Source organism: Typopeltis vanoorti, chromosome 6, assembly GCF_054136105.1.
Source record: "Typopeltis vanoorti isolate ZY-2024b chromosome 6, IOZ_Tvanoo_1.0, whole genome shotgun sequence".
In the NCBI taxonomy this organism is placed as follows: domain Eukaryota; kingdom Metazoa; phylum Arthropoda; class Arachnida; order Uropygi; family Thelyphonidae; genus Typopeltis; species Typopeltis vanoorti.
In genome coordinates this window covers 8,780,936-8,802,374 of record NC_143554.1, presented here as the reverse complement: position 1 = coordinate 8,802,374, position 21,439 = coordinate 8,780,936, and the positions used below count along the sequence as shown (strand labels likewise).

The 21,439-nt window shown below is 36.5% G+C and overlaps 1 protein-coding gene across 5 annotated transcripts in view; it reads left to right on the top strand.

Moving 5' to 3' along the window:
• Positions 1-21,439, top strand: part of LOC150105270 (inositol hexakisphosphate kinase 3-like) — a 250,209-nt gene that overhangs the window by 215,920 nt on the left and 12,850 nt on the right. For all 5 annotated transcript variants that reach the window (XM_090394042.1, XM_090394043.1, XM_090394041.1 and 2 more), the window contains one exon: positions 15,736-15,911. In XM_090394042.1, the coding sequence (XP_090250168.1) occupies positions 15,736-15,911 (176 nt within the window). The remainder of the gene's footprint in view (positions 1-15,735; positions 15,912-21,439) is intronic.

Here is a 21,439-nt window from a genome sequence, read left to right as displayed (position 1 = left end):
ACCCAAACCAACATGCAGCATCGTCTTCAGTGGTCCAAACAGTGTGTGTACTTCTTGGAAAGCTGTGTTATGGAGTGATGAATCACATTACATACTCTGCTGAGCGATGAATAGGTGTAGGTGTGGCAGATGCCCAGTGAAAGTCTCTTACCAGAATGCATAATCCCAACTATGAAATTCAGAGATGGCAGTGTGATGGTATAGTCCTGTTTTTCCTGGTTTGGCCTTGGACCTCTGTTTTTTGGTGCATTCAATGCCACAAGCATTGAACTCCAAGAGGTATCTGAACATTCTGGACAATGCAATGCTTCCTGCTTTGTGGCATTTCTACTCAACTGACCATTTTCTCTTTCAGCAAGACAATGCACCATGTCATAAGGCTGCTGTAACTGCATGGTTTGTAGACATGAACATCACTACAGTTGACTTGCTTCCACAGAACTCTGATCTGAATCCTATCGAACAACGTCTGCAGGATGAACTGGAGGATTGGGTGAGGTCAAGGGACATCTGCCCTGCCCCACAACAGTCCTAGACATCTGCCTACAGGGAGAATGGTCTATTTCCATTGATTGCTATTGCATGCTTATGGAAAGTATGCCCTGCAGGATTGCTGTAGTCATGACAGTGAAAGGAGGTCCTCCATCTTATTAAGGTGGGCACCATGGCTGTTTGTTCTTCACACTATAGTGTCCATTGACTTCTTTCCAGGCAGCGTATATATAAAGAATCTTAACTTTTGATCATAAATCATCACTTTCATTACACTATGTGAGTAAAATTTTCACTAAGTCAAAACTACCAATCCAGAATGGGTCAAGTTTACTTTAGAGAAAGAAATGCAGGAGCAGTCTTTACCTGTGTTAATCAAATGAATGTGATGACTTGTTTTCTATTGCTGTCTACTGAAACCAATTTTTATAGATTACCATATATATCTCTCATCTGTGCACCATCCCTCTCAACAATATGAAATTATAAAATTCCAGGTATTTTAGAACATGTGAAATTTACTTCTAATTTTCTCATGAAATGGAAACTGTTATTCTCTTAAATGGCTATAACCCACAAATTACTTTAAAAAATCATTCATAGTTTCTTTCAACATTCTCCAAGGCAAGTTCATAAAACTCTCATCCCTTATATCAAGTTATTTTTGAGTATTTAGCAAAAATTTTGAAGAAATTCCAACTCACTGCCACCTTCATACCTATGAACCAATCTACAATCAGTTATCTTCTCCAAAAAAAAAAAAAAAAAAAAAAAAAAAAAAAAAAAAAAAAAGACCAGTTCCTAAATTCCATGTTCCATCCTAATCTTATTTGTTCAAACCAGAAGAAGAACAATTTAAAAGTTTTCAGAAATTAGAGCCATATTCAACTTATAAGACCTCATAAATATGATCTGGCTCAATATAGAAATGGCAACACTGGCTATGGGATTCAGTAGGATAATACCAAATTCCTACATAGGTGTATTTATAGTTTTAATGATTTATTGAGCGAAAATGCCATATACATCAGCCTAACTTAACCACTAAAATGCCATATAGATAAAATATATGAATTAATTTATGCTTCTTATCTATGTTAGTTCAACAGTATTCAAATGCGATTTCAATTTCATTTGGCACTTTGCATCCATGTAATAATGGATGTGTCGAGGGCAGTATGGTGGTTAAATTACAATTGTCTTTCTATTTGAAAAGTTTGAGAAATTGAAGACCTCAGTAGTACTACGTTTATACAGTCAGTCCTCGACTTACAATAGGGATTCTGTTCCGATGATCTCATCGTAAGTCAGAAATAACTATGTGGACTATGAGGATATGTTAAAATGCATAGGTCTACTTTGTTATATATCTTAACTAATTTGATTTTTTTATAGTGAAATAATACAATGTATAAATTATAACATAAAATTGCTGTCCTGTACTACTGTGCTATAATAATGAAACATGAGGTACAGTGTTTCTGTGCACTAACTAGTAAAATAATCAGATGTAAACACATGGAGCAAGAGTAATTCTTCAATATTACTACTTGATTAAGGAGGCAGAGGTGGCCAACTCATCAGCAACAAATTTTTCAAATTCAGGAATTGCAAAAAAAAAAAAAAAAAAAGGTTCACCAGATAAATAACTTGTGAAAGGTCTAAGCTTATCTTCATAGGATAATGTGACAGCTGGAGTGGGCCTCTTTAAAAATTTATACATTACATCCAATGTAGTTTGTACAAGTTTCCTTTTCTTTTCTACATAAATTTCTCTGTAGCAAGTAATTGTAGTGTGTATCACTAAATTTCCTCATGTTTGGGTCCGTTTCCTCAAACAACCGAATTGTCTTATTAACAGAGGCAAATGATTCTTGTCAGTTTTTTCACTGTATACTTTTTTGGGGGATATAGTTTCTCAGAAGAAGAAGAAGAACAACAACATTTGCTCAACTTCCTGTGCTTCTAGCTCTGTAAAGTAGTGTTTGTTTGAGAGCTCTTCTTCCACAGCATTCTAGCAAATACTTTACATCTTCATTGTCAACCTCAGCGTCCAAGATATTTAATTAACCAAATATTTCGCTCTGGAAATAGCAGACCATCCTCAGTGGTATTACAAGAACAGTTATAAAAAATACAAGCTAGAATATTAACAATAGATCATTTAAAATAGAACACGGCGTGTGGTGTTATATCACTAAGTATGAACCGGAATATTTTGAAATAGAGACATGATTGAAAAAAAAAAAATTAATGAGTAATCTTGATTAGACTTTCCCAGATTTTTGATATAGATATACAGTCATTACGATTCAGGTTGGGATGATGGAGCAAGGCCTTCACGCTTTCCTTGAACAAATGTTCAAACCTATAACGGGATCTATGTAAGAGGCGAGTCCTGGTCCAAAGGATGTTGTGGTCAGTTTTAATCCCATGCTGAGCCAATCCAGACTTTTCAGGTTTGTTGCGAAGAATGGAGGATTGATGTTCTTGGATTCTTTTTTCAGGAGAACGTCCAATCTGTCCAAAATAGGATAGATCACAATTGCACGGAATTTGATAAACTCCAGGAAGAGATAAAGTTGAGTGTTTGTCTTTAGGAGAAGGAAAATGAGAAGACTATTTGTTAATAGGTGAATAAGTAGCTGTTAAATCATATTTCTTTAAAATTCTTGCAATAGGTTCAGAAATACCGGAGATATAAGGAATATAACAACAAAGTTTCAATACATCGAGTGCCAATACCTTATATCTCTGGTATTTCTGAACCTATCACAAGAATTTTAAAGAAATATGATTTAACAGCTACTTATTCACCTATTAACAAATTGTCTTCTCATTTTCCTTCTCCTAAAGACAAATGCTCAACTTTATCTCTTCCTGGAGTTTATCGAATTCCGTGCAATTGTGATCTATCCTATTTTGGACAGACTGGACGTTCTCTTGAAAAAAGAATCCATCAATCCTCCATTCTTCACAACAAACCTGAAAAGTTTGGATTGGCTCAGCATGGGATCAAAACTGACCACAACATCCTTTGGACCAGGACTCGCCTCTTACATAGATCCCGTTACAGGTTTGAACGTTTGTTCAAGGAAAGTGTGGAGGCCTTGCTCTTTTGTCCCAACCTGAATCGTAATGACTGCGTATCTATATCAAAAATCTGGGAATGTCTAATCAAGATTACTCATTAATTATTATTATTTTTATTATTTTTTTTTTCAGTCATGTCTCTACTTCAAAATATCTGTTTCATACTTAGTGATATAACATCATGCGGTGTGTTCTATTTTAAACGATCTATTGTTAATATTCTAGCTTGTATTTTTTATAACTGTTCTTGTAATACCACTGAGGATGGTCTGCTATTTACAGACCGAAATATTTGGTTAATTAAATATCTTTCTTGTGTTTACGTGCATTTATCATTCATTCATACACTCTGATATCACCTCACCCTGTGCTGCATCGGCAAGATATTATGTTCCATCAAAGAGTCTTCGAGGGTTTTCTCACCATCTATAACAGCAGTAGCCTGAGCAAAAGTATTCTTAAATAATATGCCTTGAAGGTTGCAATAACATCTTGGTCCATGGGTTGCAAGAGTGAGGGTGTCTTTTGCTGAATATCTTAATGTTATGGTTGTTGCAAGTACAGTTGGTTGTAAGTTGTTTATGTCATAAGTTGAGAACTGACTATATACAGGGTGTTCGGGATAAATTTGACATATTTATAATTAATTATATTTTTCCGTAAGTTACATGTATTAACACACACTTCTCTTCATTTAAAAGTTTGGACCCTTCTTCATTCATATACAAGATGTCAGAAAGGATGGATAGCTGGAACCCACCTGAATCATGGAAGAGAATAACTTGTATCATGATGATTCGTGCCCGCCATCAAAATAAGGATATTACGACTGCTGCCCAATGCTCCCTGAATACAGTAAAAACAATCAGGCATGAACTAGAGACTTGCAATGGTGACTACGAGGATGTAGCAAGAAGAAAGATCCCTAGCAGATGATCTGATTGCGTTCGTACAGCAGAATTCCTCGCAAATCTGCAGGAACAGGTGTTGAAGAACCCTGGCATTGGAATTCGGGCTTTGTTCGTGGAGTTGCTAACTGTAGTCAAGCCCTGGATAACAAGGGTAGCCAATGGTAGGCCGTATGTATGGCAGCAGGATTCGGCCCCTTGCCACACCTCTGGGAAAAGTCAAAAATGGTTGTCTGAAAATTTCTACGACTTCACCAGTCCAAATGTTTGGCCTCCAAACTCCCCAGACCTTAACCCCATGGATTATTTTGTATGGGGCGCAGTTGAAAAAGACACCAATCGCACTTCCAGTAATACAAAAGCCCAGTTAATGGATAAAATTAAAACAGTTTTTGCGGCCCTTCCCAGGGAGACTGTAGCATCAGCTTGTTCGAGGTTCCGAAGCAGAATTGAAGCTGTGATCGATGCTAATGGTGGTTATTTTGAGTAAATCTTGTTGATAGTATTGTAATTAACTCTGCCTGTAATGTTTTTTTGTCAATTCATTAAATTTAATAGATACAAAGAAGATTTTCTTTTTCCTTACGAAACTGTCAAATTTATCCCGAACACCCTGTATATTGCATATCCCAATAATGTTTTTATTCCAACTACTACATGACAAAATGTTTGTAAATGCTATTAGTTACTTAGTAGTTTACTGTGGAATATACGCTTCACAAATCCTGCCACATTTTGGAAAACTCTAACCTACTATAACTGGGGATCATCCCTTCTATCTCGTTAACTTTCTGATCATCCCTGTTAGCATTTGATGCATCAAATGTTACCTACATTTCTCTTGTCATGTTTCCACTCTATAAGACCTCTCATTGTCGTGATTCAAGTAGCTCCATAGTGCAGAAGTGAGAAAATCATATTTGTCCTTCATTTGACCTTGAGTTCAACTTGTGTTCTTTATGCCAGAAACCCATTATAAAATCCCATACAGAGATCATAGTATTTTATCTTCTTGAACATTCCGGTTTTCATCTCATAATATTAGCCTTGGCCATAATTTAAACCAAACATGACTTATTTTAATCCTTTCAGACCAACAGTTTCTCCAGATGCCTAATTTCAGTTTCATTTAAATGCAACCATCCCATTGATACCTCCTTTATGTCATTAAACTCATTCCCTATGTCCACATACTGCATGCCATTACTTTGCATAATGAAAATGCATTGTATCATTTGCTTTCCACTTACAAACACTTTTTACCATGGGAAAAAAATTACGAACTTCATTCTTTTGCTCTTAACACATCTCTCAGCAATTCTCTTTCTCCTTACAAAATGTTCCTGCTTACTAATACAATCATATTTTTCACTCTCTTCTACAACCATATCACAATCCTTTCTTCCAAGAAAACTTGTTTTCATCACTCATGCATCTCAGAATAGCCCTAATCATTGAGTACTAGTACCACACATTATGTTTTTTTTTTTCTCTAATACTTATGTAACTTTCCATCCTTATTGCTTCTTTTGTTCTTATGTACTATACTATTATCTTTCCTCTTTTTTGAAAACCATTATCCTATTTCATTCCATCTATCTTTCATTTAGATTCACTGGTAGATTCAGTGTGATCTTAACGCAGTATTTCATTTATTCTGTTGCTCTCTCTCTCTCTGACGTCACCACTGCTTTCACATTACTCTTCTTTCTAAACTTGTTTCACTTCATTTTTGCATTTTGCATTCACATGTATGGTAGCCTGAAGAGTAAACATGAGAATATGAATATGGAGAATGTAATTGTGAATACAGAAATAATTAAATAAGTAAAATTGGGCATAATTACCAAAGCAGAAGTGTGTGCCTGACCGACAAAGCAAAAGCTGGTGTGAACTGTGGATATGGACGAAAGTCGGACTGATGAAACAATAGTGGGAGCGATTGCTGGAATGCAGCAGTTGAAGAATGAAATGATTAAGATGAGAAATGAAATGGGGTGTGTACAGAAAGAAATTAGACATGGTGGATACAAACGGAGTGTGAAAAAGTAAAAAGAAAGATAGTGGAGAAAAAGAAGTAGTGAATGACTCAAGAATAGTACTATATGTAGATTCTGTCATAAAAGGTGTGGTGGATGAAAGGGGTACACAAGGTATGTTTTCCAGGAGGGAGAGTGAACAGAGTTATTGAGGCACTAGATTTGAGAAGTAAGCATGTGAGGGAGTTAGTGGGTGTAGTTGGGAGAAATGACTTGATTGGGCATAGGAAGAATATGAGATTGGATATCAGCAGATTATTGAGAAGAGTGCAAGACAATAGTATGATAGGAAGGGTAATTTGTGTGTTGCACAAGTATGACATTGATGTGCAGAGAGCAAAGATCTTCAATGGAATGTGAAGAGAAAGGAGTGCAGTTTGTGAACATGTGGGATGAGTTTGAGGGCCAAATGGAGCTGTATAAGAGCAATGGATCGCATCTGAATGGTTTGAGAGCGAATCATTTGAGAAGGTTGCTGCTGCTGGAGGGATATGTAGTGAGTGAGGCAAACAAGATATCAGTGGAAGTCAAAAATGATGTGAATGAGAAGGCGAGTGGACTAAGCGAGACTGATATGATTGTGAATGGAGAAAAATATGAGAACAGGAAAGCAAGTTGGATAGGAAATGAGTTAGATCAGGGAGACACAGTGTAAGGAGACTGGATTCTGAACGTGGTAATGAATGTTTCACGTATATAAATAGTCAGCATAAGAATGAAATGGCCAGGAATACATGGAGGGTTGAGTCTAGGGGACTGAGTGGGGCAAAAGATGAGCAGACAGGAGCAGGTGAGGAGAGGCCACAGACAGGGGACAGTGTGAGAGTAGGACTGGCTATAGACCATGAAATGAATTCTTATGTTTGTTTATGAATGCCAAGATGTCAGCAGTAAGGTAGCGGAAATTGTTGCATTGATTGAGTTTTTGTGCCCAAAATAGTTGGAATAAGCAGAACATGATTTTTTTTTTAATGTTGAGCCCATATACAAGAGGTTTGCTGGTCAACCTATAATACGTTAGTACTGTATATGGGTAGTGGATTGGGAAAGGAGAAACTTGTTTACATTTGATTTAAAAGCCTGTATGTTGTATTCCTTGGGAAATACGTCAGGGGGAAGACTGTTCCATAGTACAGCAGTAACAGGAATGAAAGAGGAGGAAAAGAAACTTGTTCTGTTGGTTTCAAGGTGAACTGTGAAAGGATGTTGGACAGCAGCTGTACGTGTTCCAATGGGCTGAGTACAGAGTGGGGGAATTATTGATGCTGTTTCAGATGTACATTTCTCATGAAAATATTTATAGAATATACAAATTCAGAGACCAAACGTCTATGTGAGAGTGTGGGGAGCGAGTTGGTAACAGATGGGTCTAAATGCTCTTCCCTGTGGGAATGGAGCAGTATTCGATAGCTGGGCAATAGCTTATTCAATTTGTATAAAGTTAACAGCTGTTTAGAGGTGAAGTAACGTCTTGAGTGAAAGAGAAAACCTAGTTTCTTGGAAGCTGAGGATGCAATGGTTGTGATGTGTTTATGCCAGGAGAGGCTTGATGTCAGGGTAATTCCAAGAAGAGAAATCTCATCTTGTTTGAGAATTTGAGTGTTATCAAAAATAATACTGGGGGAAAATGGTTCTTTTTGTGAGAAATAAGACAGAACTGGATTTTACTAGCGTTGAAGTTGACGAGGTTATCTGAGCCCCATTGGAGGATGGCTTGGAGATAAGAATTAATGGTAGTGGTGGTTGATGCTCTGTGGGGTGAAGTGAGTTGTGTAGAGTAGGGTCAAATGAAAGGGAGGAGTGCAATGTGCTGTTGTCTGCAAAACTGTGTATTGGGTTGTAGGTCAACTGAAGTAGGTTACTGATATACAGTAGGAAGAGGGTTGGTGAGAGAACTGAACCTTGTGGGACCCCAGCATTGGTTGGATGGTGAGAGGATAGGGAGCTGTCTATCATCATATATAGTGTGCGCCCAGACAGGAAGCTGGCAATCCATATGAAGAAGACATGAGACAGTCCAAACGATGGGAGTTTGCTTAGTTAGCCTTTGTGCCAGACCCAGTCAAAGGCTTTAGAAATATCAAATGCAACTACTTGAGATTCGCCATATTTCTCCATGGCATTTGTCCAGTGATGGATGATGTATGAGAGTAGATCTCCTGTTGCCCGGCATCAACGGAATCCATACTGGTGGTCGCTTAATAGCTGGATGCCTTCAAGGTAGAACATGAGCTGAGGGTTGATGGTTTTCTCCATCACTTTGGATAGGACTGAAGTGAGTGAGATAGGGTGGTAGTTAGATGGCAGTGATTTGTTAGTGCATACTATCCCCGTCTGTACATACTATCTTACTCCACTGGTAAGTGGAGTAAGATAGTATAGGATAGGAGTCAGTTCTGGTGCACAGACCTTCAGGACAATTGGAGGAATGCCATCAGGGCCAGGAGATGTTTTTGGTGTCTAATTTAGACAACAGGTTTATGATTTCTTTTTGGCAAAAGGATAATACAGGGGGCATTGTATATTGGACAGCTGGAATGACTGGAGGACATTTGCCATTGTCAGTTATGTGTGCATTAGAAGCAAAGTGTGAAGCCACGAGGTTAGCTTTTTCTGTGAGTGATGTTGCAATTGAGCCATCTGGGTATGATGGGGGTGGGAATAGTGTAGGACAAAAATTATGACCAATTGCCTTGGCAAGAGACCAAAAGGCATGTCTGCCATTTGGACAGGCTGCAAGCTTCCTGTCCATTCAGGTTCTGTTTTAGAAGCATTGATTATTTTCTGGCATCTGTTTCGGGCTTCAGTATAGGCATTGTACGAGGATTGGGTTCTTGATTTGATGATTCAAGACAACTGGCAGTGATGATTTCACTGCCAGTTGTGGTATGCTTGATTTTTCATTTGTACAGCCTTGGCATATCTTTTGGAGAACCAGGGTTTGGATAGGGGACAACAATTCTGAGTAGTGTGAGAATGTATATTTTCATGACAGTGAGGGTAACCCTCACTGTCATGAAATGGTGATATTTGCCCTGGAAGACCAGAAATAATAATCCAACCATGGGAATGAAGCATAATAGTCTTGGATACTGTCCCATTTGGCATTGTTATAATGCCAAACTACTCTTGTGTGGGAGTGACTATGTAAGTGTTGTTGCATGGGGGGGGGGGGGGTGAGCACTAGGTTGTGGTCAGAATTACCCAGGGAGCTCACTGTATTCACCATATATTTGGAGGGGTCATTGGTAAGGAAGAGATCTAGGGTATTTGGGGAGTGGTTTGGGTTATTTGGTATTCTGATCGGATTTTGAACAATTTGTGTAAGGTCATTAGTGATGGTAAATGTTTCAGCATCCCTGCCTACAGGATCTGTACAACTGGAAGAGAAAAGCCAATTGGTGTTATGGACATTAAAATCACCCAGGAGGATGATTTCACTGTTAGGAGTATGGGGCTGGAGAAAATCAACTTTTAAGGAGAGGAAATGAAAGAGCTCAGGGTGGTTGATGATATAATTGGAAGAGAATGACATTATTATTATTTGATACCTCCAGGGAGTCCAAGACTCATCAAGGGAGGGCGCCTACTCTTCAACTCCCCATCTTCACCATTCAACTTCATCCATCATCTACTGTCCACCACCACTAGTATTTTCACAGACAATCACAAACATCCATTTCCATGGCAGGATTTGAACCTGCAGCCTTTTGGCTGGAGAGCGGATACGCTAACCACTCGGCCTGCCAGGCTGGCTATTTTGACCAAGATAGAAATAGATGGATATGATGTTTTTTGTAAAGATAGGAAAGGGAAAGGAAGTGCTGCTGCTGATGATAGCAGAGAAATTATGTCTGTACAAGGTTGAGATATAAGGAGTAAAAAGAGTGGCAATGCTTTTGAAGAGGCCAGGGAATGTAGAAGATGGAGACAAAGAAATATATAGGCATCTTGGCTTGTGAGAAAGCAAACAGTGATCATTAAAGGTGATTTCAACTATATCAGATGAAGAGATATCATCAGAGAATAAGGAGAATGAATTTCTTGAGTTCTTAAGGACAATTTTAGGCAGTACATAATGAAAGGCACACAAGGGTTAAGAGTTATAGATCTGGTTATATCATCAAAGGATATGATTGTGAATGCAGTGTTTAATTTTTTCCCCTTTGGTTGGAGAGAGTGACCATGAAGTGATCACATTGGGTGCAGCCTGTCACATGAGAACTTCTATAAATAAGGGATATATGGGGAACTGCAAGGCTGGTGATGGATAGCTTTGGAGATAACCAAGAGCTTATAGAAAGAGGAGTTGATTAGGAAGTATATAGACACTGCATTGGCATTGATCTTGAGCTATTTAACAGCAGAAGTGTGTATAAGTGTAGTCCAAAGGTGAAAAGATGAAATAAAAAAAGAAATATAAACCCCCAACATCAGAATAGAAGAGATACAGCATGAATAAGTGAAGCAGAAATAGGAAGAAGGTACAGAACAGTGTTAGAAGAGAAACTTAAAAGTGTGGAGAAAGAAAAAAACTTGAATTTAAGAGTGAAAAGAGTAATGAAGGCGATAGAAGATGCAGTTGAAGAAACAGTACCAGAAGAAGAGAAGATCAAGAAGAAATGGATTACACAAGAAACACTGAAGTTAGTACAGGAGAAAAGAATGTTGAAGATAAGAAGGGCTACATCAGAACAAATAGAAGAGCAATATAGAAGAAAGTGTAATGAGGTGAAAAAAGCAGTCAGAATGGATAAGAAAATGGTTAGAAGCCCAATGCAACAATACTATGGAGAGCATAAAACAAGGGAGGTATACAAAATGATCAGAACCATTAATAGAAAGTGGCAACCAAAACAGACCACAATTAAAGATGAAAAAGACAAAGTATTGATGGATAAAGAAAAAATTGTACAGCGGTGGACAAGATACTGTAGTGAGTTGTATGAAGAAAAACTAGATTCAGATAGCGTTGGGAAACTGGCTGAAGAATTGAAGCAGATATCACTACCAGGTAATGAGCATGATATGGACATTTTAAGAGGAGAGGTAGAAAAAGCAATAGGATGGCTAAAACACAAGAGTCCTGGTAACGATAACATTACTGGAGAAATGATTAAATATGGTGGTGAAAGTATGGTTACAGAAATGCACCAACTATGTAATATGGTATGGAAAGAAGGGAAAATGCCAGAGGAGTGGGTGAAATCAATATTAGTAACATTATACAAGAAAGGAACGAGCAAGCAGGATTTAGAAAGGATAGAACTACAATTCAACAGATTTTGACAATGAGGTTAATAGCAGAGAAAGCTAGGAGAAAAAACAAAAACATATATACTTGCTTTGTTGATTTTCAGAAAGTATTTGACAGCATTGACCAGAAAGTGACATTAGCAGTTCTGGAATCCTATGGAATTGATAAAAAACTAATAGCTATATTAAAAGATGTTTATCAGAATGCAGTTGCAGCAGTTAGAATAGGTGATGATTTGGGGAAATGGTTTAAAACAAGCAGAGGTACTAGACAGGGAGACCCAATATCACCAAGCATTTTCATCGTACATTTAGAAAGAGCAATGGATAAAATGAAAGAAGATGCCAATGGAATATCTGTACATGGAATGAGAATTAACAATCTGAGATTTGCATATGACATTGTTATTATTGAAGAAGACGAAAGAGAACTACAAAAAACACTGAAACTGTTAAATGAGGAAGGAAAGAGATTTGGACTTGTTATGAACTTTGAAAAAACAAAGACAATAGTATTTGGTGAGAAGAACGTGAAACAAAAGATACAAGTGGATGGAACTGATATATAAAATGTAGAACAATTCACATATTTGGGAAGTAAACTGACATATGACTTGGACTGTAAAAAAGAAATAAAGATCAGGATTGCAAAGGGAAGAACAAATCTAAAGGCCATGGATAACATCTGGAAAAGTAAAGTGATAAGTCTGCAAACAAAACTAAGAGTATTGGAAACATGCATCTTCAGTGGTGTACTGTACGGATCTGAAATGTGGGTAATAAATAAAGAATCAAGAAAAATAATTTTGGCATTTGAAAGAACTTGTTACAGGAAGATTCTGAGAATAGGATGGGTACAGAAAGTCACCAATGAAGAGCTCTATCAGTTTGATAGGAATCTAATGCAGAAGATTATAAAATGGAAGCTGCAATTATTTGGACACATCTGTAGAATGTGTCCAAATGAGTGAGGACCGGAAGATAAAGACATTTATGTTTGGTATTTTGGATGGTTTAAACAGAAGAGGTAGACCATACAGAGAATGGATAGACGGTATAAAAGACTGGTGTGGAATGGGTGTACAAAAACTGTGACACTGTGCACTGGACAAAGAAAGGTGGAAGAAGATAGTGAAACTGGCATCAGACATCAACGGGCAGTGAGCCCATGGTTCGTGATGATGACGATGATGAAAGGTGAAAAAGCTAAACAAGGTAAGAATAAAATGGATGAATAAGGCACTGTGGAGGCAACATAAGATAAATTTTGGTAATGACCAGTTGCATGAAGAGCAGGCCATGAAGGTAACTCAGCTGCTTAGCAAAACTGGAATATGTGAAGAAATTAGCCAATCCAGCTTACAAAAATCCTATTGAGTTCTTTCGATATGTGGCAAGTAGAAGGAAAACTGACTATGGGAAGATGGTCAGTGATGACACTGGAAGATTGGTAACCAGTATGGAGGATATAGTTCAATTATTCAATAATCAGTTTATCAGTGTATTTCATCCCCATGAAGGCAACATCAGGAGAAGCAGTGTAGAATGTATGGCTGAAGAGGAACAGATGGTGAATGAGCAGGAAGTATATGAGAAATTAAGCAAACTTGATGTTAATAATGCGGTATGATATCACAGTATATTGCCACTTGTCTTGAGGGAATGCTGTATGGAATTAATGGCACCTTTGGTGCAACTATTTAACATAAGTCTTGGAACAGGGTGAGTTCCGAGGGATGGAAAGTGGGAAAAATTGTTCCACTTCACAACGGGGATGGATACGACTAGGGCTACAAATTATAGGCCAATCTGTGTGTCTGAGGTTGTTGTTAAGATATTAGAGAAGTTCGTGAGGACTAGTAAATTGATAATAGCACTATTCTTTATGGTGGTCACCATGGGTTTGTTAGGGAGAGGTCATGGTTCAGCAGTCTACTTACATATTACAACAAGGCAACAAATTCATTAAATAAAGGAGATGCATATATGTTGGTGTACTTGGCTTTTTCAAAGGCTTTTGATAGACTGCCACATGATAAACTGACAGCTAAACTGAAACAGATGGGATTAGATAACAGACTATAGTAAGTTGGGTAGTTGATTCACAGTTGAACAGGTATCAACAAGTTGTATATGGAGGATTGGTATCCCAAAAGAAGAATCGCTAGTGGACTGCTACAGAGATCAGTTTTGGAACCATTATTGTTTAACTTGTACTTTAACACTCGGGAGGTCGAGGTTGTAATTTTGCAGTGTACAACGAGGTATATCTGAGAGATACATTCATTACTAGTATGTGCTAAAATGCAAAAAAAAATAAAGAACAAACACTGCAAATATAATACTTGATGGTACAAATTAAGTGAATATTGAATCCAACATTATTTCATAGCCGAATATAGAAACTACAAGAGTTTCGTGTCGAAAACATATATAGAAACTAAAAGTTTCGATAACAAGCATAAGTAGTGCAAACAATAAATAGTGGAAACAAGCATAAGTAATGCAACTCGTTGCAAAGGTGGAGCAACCTACAGATGTCTTTCCTTAGTATTTTCCATAAATACATCTCCTAGAGGATATGTATGATAGAAATATGTATGATAAATATTGAATCCAACATTTCAATATTATTTCAAGAGTTTCATGTGAAAAATATAGAAACTAAAAGTTTCGGCGGACACAAGCATAAGTACTGCAACTTTGAGCAACTCGTTGCAAAGGTGGAACAAGCTGCAAATGACTTTCCTTAGTATTTTCTATAAATGTAAAGCATTTTTTCATCATACATATCCTAGAGGATATGTATGATAAAAATAAGCCTTTGGCTCTCTATTTCAGTAATACATGGTTTATTTATTTTCAGTTACAATCTAGAAATTATTGAAACAAAGAAATATAAAGAATAAAAATTTTTGTTACAAAATAAGCAAGTATCTGTCAGATCTGCCATGACCTCTGTAGGTCAAATATCACAAATCTTGCATAACACATGTTAAACCAAACTGACAGCAACAAAAGTGCAAAATAGTACTCATAATTTACTCACGCACAGCTACTCATGACCTTCAACCTATACAATAGATAGGTTAAAGAATATTCATGTTAACAATTAGCATGTATCTGTCAGATCAGATTCGACCTCCCGAGTGTTAATGACATTGGGACCAGTTTAACTGAGATGTGCAGCTGTTTGCTGATGATTCAAAGCTGGGAGGGGCTATGAGAAGTAGAGTAGAGTAGATATTGTGGCCTTGCAGGAGGATCTCAATAGACTATGAAGTGGGCAAATGATGTGGACATGAACATAACATAACATCGCCACACTTGATACAGAGTCCTGATCTCAACTGTATTGAATATTTGTGGGATGAACTGGAGTGTCAAGTGAGGACAAGGCTGTCCACCCCATAACAGTCAAGGACCTCGTTACATGCCTGCAGGAAGAATGGTCTAAAATTCCCATTGATTACTATCATACACTTATGGAAAGTATGCCCTGTAGGATTGCTACATTTATTGCAGTGAAAGAAGGTAAGTGAGCATTGTGGCTGTTTGTTCCTCAGACTATGGTATCTGCCGACTTCTTTTTTGAGCAGTGTATACTCCATCTAGTACAAATGAAATTCATTCTCACAAAAGCATTATTTAGAATATTCAGAAATTTTATTTAAAGCTGTATGTTACTTTTATTGTGAAGTTTCTGAAATGTGAAAGTATAATACTTAATTATTCTTAGGATTCTTTAGGAATTTTTATGCATTTATGCTTTCTTAATATACCGGTATAATTTTTAAGTCTGATCATTGAATATATGTTACAATATCAGTGCTTGGGGTCATTAACTTTTTTTGGATAAAAATATACTTGTGACTATGCAATGAGTCATTGGATTCCATGGAAGTTTGAAAGTTATACTACCTTTAATTCCTTAATTTGAAAATTAGATTTTTTGCTTTTAGAAAATATTGCCTCTCACTACCACAGACCTTGCATTATGGATCTGAAAATGGGAACACGGCAACATGGAGATGATGCTTCTCCCGATAAACGCACTCGTCAAATAGCAAAATGTGCATCTAGTACTTCAGCAAGACTGGGCATTAGACTCTGTGGCATGCAGGTTAGAGTTTTATATTGTTATATTGAAACATGACTTTAGACATTTGAAATGTAGTACTCTTAATATTTTTAGAGTAAAAATTGAGTCTATGCAAGATCAGCCCTTTTTGGAATCCATTCTGTTCTTCTAGTAGTTTAGTGCCAAAATACTGTTTCTTTGCAGTACTGTTTAGTTTCTCTTTTAATATTCCTGCATATATTTTGTATTCTACATTTTGCAGTCTAATTCCCTTATAGTTACTGCTCTCATCTTTATTTGCTTTTTTTTATGTAAATTAGGATAACAAGTGATTTTTTCAAAGCGTTTTTCAGTATTTCGAGAAATCCAGACCGTGTTAAAGAATTTCAGAAGTCTTTCATTAAAAGCTTCACCTACATTTTTATACAGTTCCATGTTTTCATTGTCTTCTCTTGGTCCTTTCCTATTTTTCATCTTATTTATTGTATTTTTTAGTTCTGACATAATAATATTTTCTGTTAGTTCATTCTTTGTATAAAATTTTACTTCTTTATTATCTTTTTATTGTTTGTTTTCTTTGTTTGTATTTTTACCTTTTCTTTTATTTCTTTGTTCATGTTTTTTATTTTATAGTTCTGACAATAATATTTTCTATTAGTTCATTCTTTGTTTTTGGTTGTGGCTTAGTTATATCTTTTTCTAGTTCAATTAAGAAATTGTTCTTCCATCTCTCTCTTTCTGTCTCTCTTTCTATTTTTTTGTCCCAGTTTCGTAGTCCTCTTTTTCTATTCTATTTACTCTTCATTCCTAAGCTTTCCATTGCTGCTTTTGTCTGGATTTGTTTTGGATTTTCCCATTCCTCTTCTATGTCATTTGATTCATGTATGGTTTCTGTTTTTAAATCAGTGCATTTCTGATGTTGCCTAGTAAGGGGATCTTGTAATGAAGAAATTTTGTAACTCAGTTGATAGTCATTTTCTACTTTATTTTTAGCCATTTTGGTTTAAATCAAAATTTTACCAATGCCATAAAATGAAATTTTATGGCATTGGTAAAATTTCGAATTAAATTTCGAATTTAATTCAAAGCTTCAATATACTCTTACATCTGGGATTAACTTGGCTAATTTAAAATTTGATAATGTAGTCAATAACTGACTAACATCTTCTGGCTGACCATGTATATTTATGTATTTTTTTGTTTATAAACCAAATTCATTATTCTCAAATTATTATACATAAAATCTCGCAGTTTATATCCATTTTGATCACATGCTTCTTTGCCAAAGATAGTGTAACCAAAAAGATAAAAAAAAAAATTAAAAAAAAAAAAGTACGACAAGGATGTACCCTATTACCTCTGCTTTTTAATATATATATATAATTATAACAGTCTGAAAACAGCATAACCTCTTTTGGTATACAAATTATTATTATTATATTATTTTACTCCATGGTGTCTGGAGACTCATTGCAGGAGACCCAAATCAACCATCATACACATTCTCCTTACATCCATTCACCATCAGGGAACTCGCAACCAATTCGTTCAATACATTCCACTCGCTCACCACTCTCCACACAAAAAATCTGGTCCACACCCCCTACTAACCACACTCTTCCACAAATTCCACAGATCTTCCCTAGTTCTCTATTTGTCATATTTGGAAAAATTCACTCTCATCAATTTTATAAAATCCCCGTTAATATCTTAAAAGTTTCTATCATGCCCCATCTTTTCTGCCTATCAACTAATCTTTGTAACCCACAAAGCTTCAACTTATCCCCATAGGAAGTACTCCATAGACCTGTTACCATCTTGGTCACTCTTCTCTGAATCTTTTTTTGACCACTTCCTGGTCCCCAAAAAATTCAGATGACCAAATCATAGTCTTATAAAGAGGGATAATTACTCTCAGGGTTCGGGACTGAGGTATCCCGAACCCTGAGATACTCCACTAGTTACCATCATTCTCCTAGACTCCACTCCACCATATGCTACTCTCTGGTGTCTGTCTGTCAGCCACCCTCCTATTCATGCTACTAGCCTCATATCCATTCCCATCCTCTTTAGTTTTTGTAATAGTTTTCCATATTCTGTCAAATGCCTTGGCAAAGTCAAGCAGTGTCATGGTGTAGCCATTACCTTTATGCAATTCTGCTGTCACTTTATTATAAACTGTGAACAAGTTACTAAAACAGGACCTACCCTTTACAAAGCCATGCTGCCTACTATAGTGTATCCCATCCCTATCACCCACTGTTGTATTTTTACCTTTCACCAACTTTTCCAATACTTTAATGACCATTCCCAATATATTAATTGGTCTGTAGTTTGCTACCTCTGTAGTACTACCTTTATTCAGTGGTACTATCTTACCCTCTTTCCACTCCTTGGAACCCTGCAAGAGCTAAGACTTAGATTGACCAACAATAAACCCACAAATAAAGATAGATACACTATTATTTGCAGATCAAATTATGCATATTAGCTACATCAGAAGACGATCTACAGAGATCAGTAAAATCATTAAATGAAATTTCAGAACAATATTGTAATTGATATATTAACAAAAAGACATGACAATAAACAGGAACAGTCACTACAAAATCAAATGACTATGAGTGCTCACATAACATGATGTGTACTTACGCATAAAATATTAGAACCATGATTAGACATAATATGTAAGTTACAATGATCCCATAATACACCCAATTCCCCATTTACATGGTACACTGGTTCCAGAAAAAACTGTGTAAATGAAAACCATGTAGAAAAGAATACAGTGCATATGAAAAAACAGAATGGTTCCAGATGTGAAAACCCAATACGAACAATAAGTTATTTTCAAACAAAACATATGAAAATCATTGTATAAAACTATTTAATTTGAATGCAATATTTTTTTATTTTAAATACTTATTTAAAGTATATACATATGTATCTTTCTTAAAGAAAATAGTGTGTCACTAATAAAACAGAAATTCGAAAAGGCCCAAATACACCCTCGCATATGGTTATTAGTTAAATTTTATTTGTCATCACTTTCTGATAGTAGCCACATTCTTTTGTGTGACACTGGAATTAAATCACTTCTATCACTTGAAACACTTTGGCAGTCCTGTTCATACTGCAATGGTGAAGGGTTTTCTTTAGTAAAAGAAACTAAATTAGCACTAATTTCCAATAATTCTGAAGGTTTTTTTTTTTTTTTACCATGAACTCTGTAATTAATTGATGAGATTCTGTTTTGACTAGATCTTTTTATAATTCTTTGTATCGCACCATACATGACTTCAGTTCACATTTAAACTGTTCAGCTCATTTAGTATTTGGATCATGTGTAAGGAAATTACTTTACAATTTACTAGCCATTTGAAGCCCTTCTTTAATAATCCTGTAGACTGGAATCTCATCATCCCTTTTTTCTTTTTCATCGAGATTCTCAAAGACAGCGTCTATTATTTCATCATCACTAACAGTCTTGTCAATCATCAATTTCTTCAATATCTGCAGACGAAAAATCCTCAAATCCTTCTCCGCCAACTGCATGTGCTAATCTGATGATATTGGGATATTCAGTTGTATGCAAAGATAACAGAGTGTTACTTTTTTACACATTCTGGCCAAGTAGCTTTCCAGCATGCATTTAAAGTTGATGGTTTCAATTTTGATAAAGCCAACTTAGCAAGTTTGATGCAATCCAAAATAGAAAATGTCTTCCACACATCAATAACTGTCAATAAATTATCCTTATCTAGTTTATTCAAAATGTCTTGGCATATTCTTCTTATGTAGTAAGTTTTGAAGGAGGTGATCACACCCTGGTTTAGTTGTTGTAATAAGGATGTTGTATTAGGTGACAGAAAACAAAATTCCACATTCTGGTGTTCTAAAACAGTAAGGCCAGGCGCATTGTCTATAATCAATAAAACTTTCAAGTCCAGATTTTTTCCCACCAAATAGCGTAACTTCTGAAATGAAACATTGATGGAACCATTGTTAAAAATTTCTTTTGTAACCCAACCTTTTTTTGTTTGCCTTCCAGTGCACTGGTAACGTGTTAAAATGCACACCTTTCATTGTCCATGGTCATAGGGATTGATTAATGAGTAATGATTTTAATGTACAATCTCGTGAAGCATTGCTGCAAAATAATAGTCACATGATCTTTAGCTGCTTTAAAGCCAGCAACATTTTTTTGTGATTTCGCTATATAAGTTCTACTTGGCATTTTTTTCCAAAAAAGGCCAGTTTCATCTGCATTCCAAACTTGATCAGGAGTGTAGCCACCATTTTGAATAATTTTGGACAGTTTTGAAAGAAATTCCCCAGCTGCTGGCTCATCTGCAGATTCTCCTTTTATTTTTACATTATGAAGTGTGCATCTTTTGAGAAATTTTGTAAGCCAAACTTCCTGTGATTCCAGAAAAAACGCAATCGTTGTTGGCTACTTTTCTGAATCTGTTTGTACAGCCGTAATGCTTTCTGTTTGATGACATTTCTGTCTAAAGGTATTCCTTTTTATGAGCAATCTTCTATCCACATCACTAGGACCTTTTCCATCTTCACTTTTATAATGTTTCTCATATACGATAATGATTTGGCAGCTAATCTTATTATTATTATTATTCAGGCCTCCATGGAGTCAAAAGACTCATTGAGGGGAGGTTCCCCCCCTAAGAAACACAAAATCTATCATACCACTCCTTAAACTCATTGACCGTTCTCGCCCTCACCACTCTATCAGGCAATGCATTCCACTGCTCAACCACCCTCCATGCAAAGAAACCACTCCTCACCCTCTTGCTCACAGTTTCCTTTCGTAACTTCCAGGGATGGCCTCTTGTCATCACTCCTTCCTGCTGTTCAACCAAGTGAAAGAACTCCCAGTGTCAACCCTGTAACCACCTCTCAACAGTTTAAAAGTCTCAATCATATCACCTCTCCTTCTTCTATCCGCCAAACTCTGCAGTCCACATTCCCTCAGCCGATTCTCATAACTATCCTTGTACAGTCCCGAGACCATCTTTGTCATCCGTCTTTGTATCTTTTCCACAGTTAATTTATCCCCTTCAAATCCTGGGGACCAAATCTGAGAACAATAATCCAAGTGTGGTCTGATCAGAGACTTATACAACAGAATGATAACACTCTTATCTCTGCAGTCAGTGTCCTTCTCATAATTGCAGCAATACTCTGTGTTACCTTCACCACCTTTGCAATATGTTCCCTAAACTTCAGGTTTCTATCAATCATCAACCCCAGATCTCCTGTCTCCCCAACTTCCTCCAGTATAACTCCTCCCATAGAGTATGCAGCATCCCATCGATGTTTCCCAAACCTCAAGACCTTACATTTTGCTGCATTAAACTGAGACACCCATTCATTTGCCCATCTATCTAGCTTATTCAAATCCTCTTTCAGGGCTACCACATCTGCACTATTACTAATAATCCTTCCCAGCTTCGCATCATCTGCAAACAACTGAATATCCCCTTGCAATCCACTGGCAATGTCATTGATATAAAGGTTAAACAATATAGGTCCTAGTACTGAGCCCTGTG